Source organism: Leuresthes tenuis, unplaced genomic scaffold, assembly GCF_036924035.1.
Source record: "Leuresthes tenuis unplaced genomic scaffold, fLeuTen1.0.hap1 SCAF_18, whole genome shotgun sequence".
In the NCBI taxonomy this organism is placed as follows: domain Eukaryota; kingdom Metazoa; phylum Chordata; class Actinopteri; order Atheriniformes; family Atherinopsidae; genus Leuresthes; species Leuresthes tenuis.
Window position 1 is genome coordinate 19,050,069 of NW_027325372.1, and position 10,265 is coordinate 19,060,333.

The following is a 10,265-nucleotide window of genomic DNA, read 5'->3' on the forward strand; positions in this document are numbered from 1 at the left end:
AAGTATTCAAATGGGCATTTGCCTACTTTCTCTGTCGTCAGACACAATATATCCCCATACACCAGCAACCTTGTGCTCAAAACTTCACATTTTCTCTTACGATGCTTTTTTTAATTAATAATCCACATCATAGACACTGATACATCCTGCATGTCATCACTGTGGGAAATTACAATAATTTCAACTACCACCAACAGTCAGGGATTATCCCAGCATGCTTCCCTTCATTAAAAAAAAACATCTAATGTCAAACTGTTCCCGCAATCACAAACCGCTGAGAAATGTCTGATAAATCGATTCACAAAATGCAACACAGCATACTTCATATTCATGTTTACTTTCCCTTGTGGACAAGCATCTGTTGGACAAATGAAAAGAACCCTTAAATAATGGAGGTCAGAGCACAAATCAGACTTTCTGTACATTGAAATCTGAAATACGAGGCTGTGAAACTGTGAGTCCAGTGTTGCCTTGGTGTACATCTTATTTGCAAAGCCTTCTATAAGAAGAGGTCAAATCAGATCAGAGTGATGCATGTGTCGCCATGGTCATGCTGAGAGGCAAATCTCCATCCCAGCCTTAATTCTCAATATGATTGAAGCAAGTTTTCCTCACAAACTTTCCTCAGGCCATCCTAATTAAAATCCCCAAACTTCTCTGTAGTTTGTAGAGGTGCTAAGTTTGCAGCACAGTGGCGTCCAACAACTTCAATGTTAGTCTTTTCTCATCGGAGTAATTCCTTCTTTTTATTTATTTGAGCGAGTGCTCTGTGAAAGTTTTCAGTATTATTCTAAACTCAACCCTAATCTGAATTTAGAGTATTTTGGGGCTGTTTATTTAGCTGTGTTCCAGAATTTGAGATCTTTCTCAACAGGTGTAGATGACATCATATGATTTCTGAAAGTAACTAGCAGTATCAGATCCAAACTGAGGGGTTTCACATTAAAGAACTGAATACATACACATTAAATAATTTAAGTTAGATGTATGTTTAATGTATATGGTGCAAAGATGTTGTCATAATGTGACATTTTATCTGCTGCAAGCAAAAGTCTGTTACATTTCAAACATCACTTTACATACAGCTTAACATAAATTGACCAATTACCTTAGTCAAAAATTGACAGAAATCAGAGTTTAATTAAAATTTTGACAAAGAACAACAACGTATGTGTCATTGTAATACTATTTATTGAACACTTTCTTTTTCAACATTTGAAAAATCTCTGAGCAAGCTAAAATATATCAAACAATATATCTAATACGTCAAATCGATGTTGTAAAAAGCAAACGAAAACATGGTTTTACAAATGCAATGAAATGTATGTGTTTCAGATGTCTTTCATTGTGTCTCGACCCTTGGGGTTCTCCAGCCAGTGAGGAGGCCAGCTGGCTTTGATGCTCGGCCTGTCCTTCAACATCGCGTAATACTCTCCCAGTTTGGGGTAACGCTGTGCAGACAATCTACAGTACAGAACAAAAGTTGATTAATTGGTGTAACCTCAAGCAAATGCAAACAGGACGTTTTCTCACTTTTCTGCCTCCCTTACCCAAATCTGAAAAGGAAAGCAACCGTTGGAAAAACGACCACATCTGCCAAGGAGAAAGATGGCCCTGCCAGGTGAGAGCCCGAGCCCAGCTTGAGGGAAAGAAAAGAGAAAAGTTCCACAGGTCTGAATACATGGCTTTATGTTGAGTCGATTTCTGTTTGTGCCGTTCGTTCGCGCACCTTCTGCAGGTAACCCTCCCAGAGTTTGAGCTCAGCTCCCAGGGCTTCTCCGTTTCTCTTCAGAGCCGAGTCATGCCTCTCATCTTCAGGGACAAACCAGTCATAATAAGCAAATGAGACTGGAAAGAGGGAAAACATTTAGATTACACACAAACAACAAGCTTGTACAGCTGAACATTTAAATACTTCTATTGTTTGTGGACAATATACCCCAGATGCTAGCCCTAACCATAACCTAGCCTCTATGCCCACTTTAGCACTAACTCTAACTCAAAAGCTGTGAATAAAGCTGTGATAAATATGTATTTATATGTAATGATATATATATATATATATCTGGCTAAGGGTAACTTCCCTTGATGTGCAACTTGATCATCCTCAAATACTTGCAATACCTACAAAATAACATTTTTTTAAACTAACAATACCTTACAGTAGTGTTTAGGACATATGAATGTTATTGTTCACTTGTCTTATTGTAAAGATTTTTTGTGATGATATGGTAACTTTTCTGCAATTTTAACAGATTCTAACAATCTCTTCTGTTTTTAGTTTTGTCAGGCAGAGAGCAGATTTTTCAGTTTATCATGTCTGGCAACGTGCTCCATGTCACGGTACGGCCGTTGTGCAACTCAATCAAGCTAGAACAGAGAGCAGCCTCAACCGTGGAATCCCACTTGAGCACAATACAGGAAACGTCTGGTGCGCAGCAGGGCCAGGAGGTCAAATTTCAGGAGTTGGAATCCTCTGATGAAATCTGGACCATTTACCCATGCAAACAGGGATACAAACATGTTCATAACTCCTCTCACTCCTACACATGTATTTCTATCAAAAGACTGAAAAGTATCTGAATTAATTATGAAGGACAACTATTGTGGAGTTTCTATTTTGTCCATTTGACACTGTGACAGTCTATAAACAACATTATACATATTGATTTACATTTACTTGTAGCAAATGTGTACTGGGTCTTGAAAATAATGCACCTTAAGGACTATTTTAACCTAGATCTTATTGGCATGTATACTTAATATACACTTACACTTAATCAGATTATTACTGTACTCGCAGCAGCATTTTGCAACATCCACACCCTCTCTACAGCGTATGCTCTAGGCTCATAAGTTGCCAGGTCAGTTTTCTATAAGTAACTTAAGACTTGTTTTGTTAAAGAACACCATTGCTTATTCTGAGCTTGCTTTCATAGATCAGAGTGTTGTTTCTGTCACCTGATCTGGTAACACCAGTACTGGTGGAGTTCAGTGCAGAGCAGGATGGCTGGAGTAAAAAAAAGGAGCAGTACTACGATGCTGGTTATCAACTCGATAAATCAAACCAGTTTTTCCAAAACACAGGGCTGTTATCAGATGTCCAATCTGATCGCTGCAGCCAAATCAGGAAGGAGAGATCACAGGAAAAAATGCTGACTATGTGAATGTGTAGATTTATCTGATCAGTATCACTGCAACATTGATAAAGCATGAGGATCTAGATCTGATGGTGTGCAATTGTGTACTCTGCCGATGCAATGCTGGCTGTTATAGCTGCTCCAAAGAAACAACAAACAGAAAAAGGGATTTAAAAGCAGCCAGTGGGATTACAGTGAATATCTAAGTTCTTTTTTTTCCCCTCATCACCCAGGAACTACAATAAAAAGATTTGTAATGGTCCAGTAACCCAGTTAGCCTAGTTTTAAAACATTTAATAGTGTAGATATGGATATGAACATAAACATACAGACATGTTTAGACTCGATTTGACGAGTGTGATACGCTGCACTTCAGGAGAAGACAGTGAGTAAATCATTCAGGTTCAGTAAAAGTCAACAGACACAAGTTTGAGAGTAATCGGTCTTGGTTTTAAACTAAGTATTCTCTTTTGCTGACGTATCTTTCACAAAGAATCTTCTCGGTAAAAGCACATTGTCAGAGAATCAGACTGAGACTGTCTCACTGTCCAATCACAATCGGTCTGAAGGCGAATGTGTTGATCTCTTTCCTGTATGAGTTGCTTTTGGTGATACAACCTGATATATTAAGAGAAACCCAGAATTGAATCTGAAGGTACCTCAATTAGCCACTAAATGTGCTTTGTAGTACAGGCCCCTGGACAGTTTTCTCTTTTGCAAACATGTTTATCACATTAAATGGAAAAAAAATCAAAAATCAATTGAACTAGTTTGTGAATAGTTGGGATATTCAGTAACAGTCAGAAATCCAGCAGGAGCAGGCAAAACATTTTTAAGAAAACAGTTCTGTGCAGGGCTCTCTACTCCACATCTTTATATCAAAAAGAATAAAGTGACAGAATAGCACACACAGAGTTGAATCAAAATTCTGATTCGGAATCTTTCTTCTTACTGAATTTTTCGTAGAATTGGAGACCCTCAAACATGCGGTGGTACATGCGTGCTTGTTCTTCTGCTTTGTCTGGGATCAGTTTGTTTCCCTGAGACTTGAACTGGCTCTAACAAAGATAGAGAAACAGACAAAAAAAACCCATTCAAACCGTTGAAACTACCATTTGCAATTATTTTTTTAACTGAAACCTCTAGCTGAAGGATTGGCTCTCTCACCTCCAAGTAAAAACAGGCTGCACAGGATTCATTCACAATCATGTCTCCATGTTTGAAAGACGGAACCTGAAAAAAAGAGTGTAAAAGAATATTTAAGGATTAACAGCTGCTCTGAGTTACAATCATATTTAGGTGCTAGAGCACCTCTTGAGTTGGCTGGAGCTACTTGTAGCTAATTTAGCCAAAGTGTTGTGCCACATCACAGTGGTTCCCAAACTACTTGATCTGAACCACCTCCTCTCACCAATCAATGCTTTTAATTTGAGCTTATTTTGGACCTTTTTCAGCAACTAATTGTGAGTCAGGTAAATGCACTGTCAGTTTAACATCAGTCTTTTTGTCTAGAATTTTTTTCAGAAATATATCCATTCCTTTTTACTCTATACATGACTTATGGTTTTACCGTTTATTCACAGTTTATTCACTATTCATAGTGAACTCACTGCTTTAATCATTCATCATTCACTTTTAGATTATTATTTCAACTCTTTTCTCTCTTTGATTAGGAACTGGCAGCAAAATGATTTCAACTATTCATGCATACTATAAGCCAGCAGTTTCCAGTGTTTATCTGTACAATTAACGCGCCTCTCGACAGTATAGTGACACCGATAGCTCTGTTTCATTTGTTCATCTACACGAGCGAGTCATTTCTCCTGTATAGCAACAGTTAGTTTCAACCAGCAAAACCTGCTGCCGACAATTTTATCAGTTTATCTGTTACCTCTGTGATTTATGCTTTCAGTTTGCACTTTGCTTTTATTACTTATCCATCAGCACGGAGCGATTTCTCATTTCTTTGCTTTGGTGTTTGCATGGTTTTCCAAAGACTCCTTACCTGGCCCCTGGGATTTATATCTAACACTTCCTGGGACTTGTGCTCCATTTTGTCAAAGGACAGCAGTGTTTGGTTGTATCCCTGCAGCTTCTTCTCTTCCAGAGCAATCATCACTCTCCAGCAGGGAGGAGAGCCGGAGCCCCACAGCAGGGTCATGTTCTTGGCCATGATTTCAAAGTGGACTCTTGGACCTCACAGCGGTAGTTACTGTGGTGTAAGGAGGACGACGAGTGCGTCTATGCGGCTTCACAAATGCATCTTTAAAGCAAGTTCGGATTGTCCACATATGGTTGGTGGACTTTAACCATTTTTGAGCTATTGCCAACAATCAGTGACTCAGTACTAGCTCGACCACACTCCTCTACAAACTTTCATTTTGTTGGTCCAAATCAGCATGATTTGACTGTAAATATATCTTCCCTACTATTCAGAAACTGCACTGCTGAATCCATTGCCTACTTCAGTATGAATTATGCCTCCAGCTTCTTTTATTTACAGACATTCACTGGTTGCAACTACTCATTAGAATGATCAGTAATACCCAGAAACCGCTGAAATAAGAGCCAGTTAGTGGCTTTAGTTATAGGAGATAAACTTTAAGAAGGCAGTCCAGTGTCAAGAGAATGCAGATAAAGGGTAAAAGTAAGTGTATTTGTGTCATGTTTATGCATGAAGAGACCTTGTCCTTGTTGCAAGTGACTCAAATAGTTGTCACAGTCAACAATAGTAAACTGAATGTAGAAATAAAGCACCGTTTTTCTCCATTTCCTATTTTCTCACGTCCTCATTTGTATTTATTCTTTGTCCCTTTGTTCTTTGTTTCATGTTAAATTATTTGATTTTTACTCAGATCCTTCATCATCTTGTGCAGACTGTATTCAAACAACCTGTATAAACCAAGGTTGAACAATGGTTGCAAACGGAGCATATAAAGTATGCTCTATGGATCTGCAATACACACAGCACAACTTAGGCACATTTTCATCTCTAAATCATAAGATATTTATGATTTACAACTGGTGATCCCACAGAAGTTATTTCCCCCACTAATTAGCTTTCATCTTGGAATACTAAAAAACTGGACTTATAGAGAGCACTTGATTAATAGTATGCAGCATTATTCCAGTGTCTTTATCAAAAACTGGAAAATGCAGCTGCAGATAAAGGATGTGCTATTTGATCACATACAAAAAAGAGAAAAGATTGATGGAAAGGATGGAAGAGCCGTTAAGAGTTACTTTGTCATGCCAGGTGAAATAGTAAATGCTCCTCTAATCTGTCTCTGAAGGAAGAGGTGTCAGGAGTTCACGGTGGCATAATGAACAAGGACACAAGGAATTAGGGGCGCAAGATAGGGATCGCTCACAGAAACAGAAAAACCTGTCCAGGTGACACATTTTTTATTTATTGACGTGACACTGACTACCAGAGCGTAAAGCTGTGCATTCAACTTGAAATGCAATATCATGCTAAGAATGCAAAATTGAAGCCTGCGATTTATGCCAAGTCATGAGGACACAGGACATTTGAGTTACCTTTGTGTAGAGCAAACCAGTTTATGGCCAAAGCATTCAAATGATAATATACAAAGACCCCGCCTACTTACTGATTCTGCAGAAGCTGTAACAGCCCACACAAATATGAGTCGAGATCTAGATGCAAGATATCCTCACAATGCATGAGTCAAAGATAACATAAAAAAAGCTTTTGTCATCGGGTGACTGGCCTGTTGCTATTCATCGTTACCCTGCAAAAACTAAATGACGTACAGCTTAACATGACCTGCGTTTATCACTAACTTCAGTCATCCATTATTGGAGTACAAAGACTTTGTTCCTGAACCTTTCTTTTGTCGACTGAAACTATATTAAACAGGTAAAAGAAAGCCAAAACAATACTTTTACGAATGTGACTGGGTGTTTTTTTCAGATGTCTTTCAGGGTGTCTTGTCCCTTGGGGTTCTCCAGCCAATGAGGAGGCCGGCTGGCTTTGATGCTCGGCCTGTCCTTCAGCAGAGCGTAATATTCTCCAAGTTTTGGGTAACGATCTGCAGACAATCTATGGAGCAGAAGGAGAGGGGGCTTTTTGAACTGCATCATCAGTGGTGATACCCTGAGAAAAAGTAGGCTTGTTTTCAACAGACAAACAGAGGACGCTCCTCTCTCTGCCTTTCTTACCCAAATCTGAAAAGAAAAGCAACCGTTGGAAAAACGACCACATCTGCCAGCGAGAAAGACGGTCCGGCCAGGTGAGAGCCCGAGCCCAGCTTGAGAGAAAAGAGGGAGAAAAAAAACAAACAAGCAAGCTCAAATTTATCGTTGCAGGCTGAGTGGGTTTGTGTTTGTACCGTTCACTCGCTCACCTTCTCCAGGTAACCCTCCCAGAGTTTGAGCTCAGTTATCAGGGCTTCTTTGTTTCTCTTCAGAGCCGAGTCGTGCCTCTCATCTTCAGGGACAAACCAGTCATAGTAGATGACTGCATCTGGAACAGAGTGTACCCATGTTATTCAGCACAGCTGCTTGGCCGGCTGAGTATTTGCCGATTCGAGGTGATGGACACCAGCCACTTCATTTAACAGCGAGGGGCAGGGGGAAAACGCACATCAGGATTTGACTTAGTTTCGTTTCACACTTACCATGAAATTGTATCATAAATCATATAATTGAAACTACTTGGGGGCGGGGGGGGCGCTTTCACTGCTCCATGTTTTAAAAAAAAAACCTGCACCTCCACAGCATGGTACAATAGTAGCCCTGGTTTTATTATAGTTTCAACAGTAGTAGTCACTAAGTTGTAGTTTTTAGTCTTACTGAGTTTTTCGTAGAATGTCAGACCCTCAAACATGCGCTGGTACATCAGAGCTTGTTCTGCGGGGGGGTCCGGGACCAGTTTGGTTCCCTGAGACTTGAACTGGCTCTGCCAAAAAAACAGAGGGAGGTTTTAAAAAAAACACTTGAATTTCTTACAATTATTGACGCTGAAATTAGTCGCGGCATCTGTAAAACTGTGTTACTCATTTTATTTTTGGTTTGTTTATGCACTCTCACCTCCAAGTAAAAACAAGCCGCGTAGGATTCATTCACGATGGTGTCGCCATGTTTGAAAGATGGAAGCTAGAAAACAAAAAAAATACAGGATACAATGTGAGCAAGACAGAGTATTCTCAGCTATTCTGAATTATTATCATATTCATGTTTTGAAACTAACACTTGTGGGAACCAAATGAGACATTTTTATCCTCTGTTCAGAACTCCCACAGGACTGTCTGATTTAACATTTTGGTATTAGTTATTTTCCCCATTACTGCAGTGCACCATTTATCCTTTACTGCCAGACAAACTGACGATGACATTCAGCTACTTATTCATATATTCATGCATTTACAAACTTGGGCTGGCCAATTGTTTCAATTTTTTTCAACCCATTCACCAATAGTTAACAGTTTATTTTATATAAGAATCCAGCTCTGAGCTAACAACAACTTCAGTTGTTTTTCAGTCTGTTAGCTAACGATTTCAAGTTTTTGAGCCTCATTATTCCAGTTGTTTGTTTAAAACGTATACACTATGGTATTAGCTGCCCCTAATGCAAGTGGTACTTTCTCAAATGTAGACAAAATAAGAAAAATTCAAGATTTCAGAGAGCCAAATGTTCATCCCTGCTATTAACTTAGTTTATCCATACAATTAGCTACTTATTTCAACTGTCTGTCCTATTAGGAAACAATTCATGAATTAACTACGTATATTCACACTGTTAGCTGAACGTTTCAAGTGTATATCCCATTTTCACCACTCATAAGTTAACACTTTTTGACCAATACGACTTAACCCATATTCTCAGGAAATAAACTGAACTTTTAGCCATACTTATAGCTAAACATTTAATCTATTAGCACTGGCTTGTTTCAAGCTGTAACCATTTCCTGTGCAGCTAGTTTGGGCAATTTTTGGCAACTCATGTGACTTGTACTGAAACTTGTCCATTGCATTAAAGGGAAGCTGGAAGTGACTGCTAAGAAGATATTATGTTGAACTTTTAATGTTTCTGCATTACTCTTTTCACGACCTCACACGATGCTGCTACAGAGACATGGTTGGGGGTAAAGAGTGACACGACGAAACAGTATTTTTTTAAGGTTTTTAAGGCAAATGAAATTTAAACAGCAGGTCCGCTGCTTGTCACAGTGGGCTTTGAGGCACCTTTATACATTTTCTGTGACATCAACAGTGTTACGTAACACAGTCGCCTGCTTGAATAATGCAAACCAAAAATAGTGCAACCCTGTTGCTTTGTAAAAGGATTCGGGTTAAGTTTAAAAGGGTTGCTTCGTGTGTGAATGTGAATTCTTAATTAATCAAATTACTTTTTTTCATGCCTGGAGTTTGGGATTAACGTTGGGGTTTGCAGCTTTCAGTGCACTTTGAGGAAGCAGATGTTACTAAGTTTAACGTTAGTACAAACTGCTGCTGTTTGCTGAAGGATATCCCGTACCTGGCCCCTGGGATTTATATCTAACACTTCCTGGGACTTGTGCTCCATTTTGTCGAAGGAAAGCAGTTTGTGGTTGTAGCCCTGCAGGTTCTTCTCTTCCAGAGCGATCATCACCCTCCAGCAAGGAGGAGAGCCGGAGCCCCACAGAAGAGTCATGTCCTTAGCCATGATTTTAGATTTAGATACGTAGAAAACACACCTTCGACAGCAACCGTGGACGGACTGTGTACAGAGTATGTCCGGTTGAATGGCGTTGTCATCCTTTGTATACAAGCACACATTGCCACCTACTGGTTTGGAAAACAAACTGCACCCTAAGTCTTTCAAGTTGATCCCTTGGAGTGCGTTGTCTGCTGTTTAGATGATTTTTAATACCTCTCACGTATATTTTCCCAGGGTTCGACTGTTGTGGTCTGAGTGTCTCAGTGAAAAACAATTCATAGATACTTGCATCAAAAATAAAGCACACACTATACACTGAATGTTTCCTTAGTGTATTATGTCTTATGTGGAAACTTGTCACTCTTCCCTGCATATTTTCAAGCTATCACAAATCACAAACTACATTCTGTGCAAATACACATCTTGTGAGTAATGTCTAATCGCAAGTTTCAAAACGTGCTCAT

At 39.3% G+C, this 10,265-nt stretch overlaps 2 protein-coding genes across 2 annotated transcripts; both read right to left on the minus strand.

Moving 5' to 3' along the window:
• Positions 1 to 1,211: 1,211 nt before the first annotated feature.
• Positions 1,212 to 5,435, minus strand: LOC140275199 (glutathione S-transferase A-like). The gene is made up of 6 exons (XM_072370614.1): positions 5,146 to 5,435; positions 4,308 to 4,373; positions 4,093 to 4,198; positions 1,730 to 1,848; positions 1,551 to 1,639; positions 1,212 to 1,464 (listed from the first exon to the last, which is right to left on the minus strand). The coding sequence occupies exons 1-6, from the start codon at positions 5,311 to 5,313 to the stop codon at positions 1,332 to 1,334; spliced, it is 681 nt and encodes a 226-aa protein (XP_072226715.1). The 5' UTR covers positions 5,314 to 5,435; the 3' UTR covers positions 1,212 to 1,331.
• A 1,093-nt stretch (positions 5,436 to 6,528) lies between these two features.
• LOC140275234 (glutathione S-transferase A-like) lies at positions 6,529 to 9,878 on the minus strand. Its single transcript, XM_072370654.1, has 6 exons — positions 9,640 to 9,878; positions 8,193 to 8,258; positions 7,956 to 8,061; positions 7,508 to 7,626; positions 7,323 to 7,411; positions 6,529 to 7,203 (listed from the first exon to the last, which is right to left on the minus strand). Exons 1-6 carry the CDS (start codon positions 9,805 to 9,807, stop codon positions 7,071 to 7,073), a joined length of 681 nt encoding a protein of 226 aa, XP_072226755.1. The 5' UTR covers positions 9,808 to 9,878; the 3' UTR covers positions 6,529 to 7,070.
• Between the last annotated feature and the right edge of the window lie 387 nt (positions 9,879 to 10,265).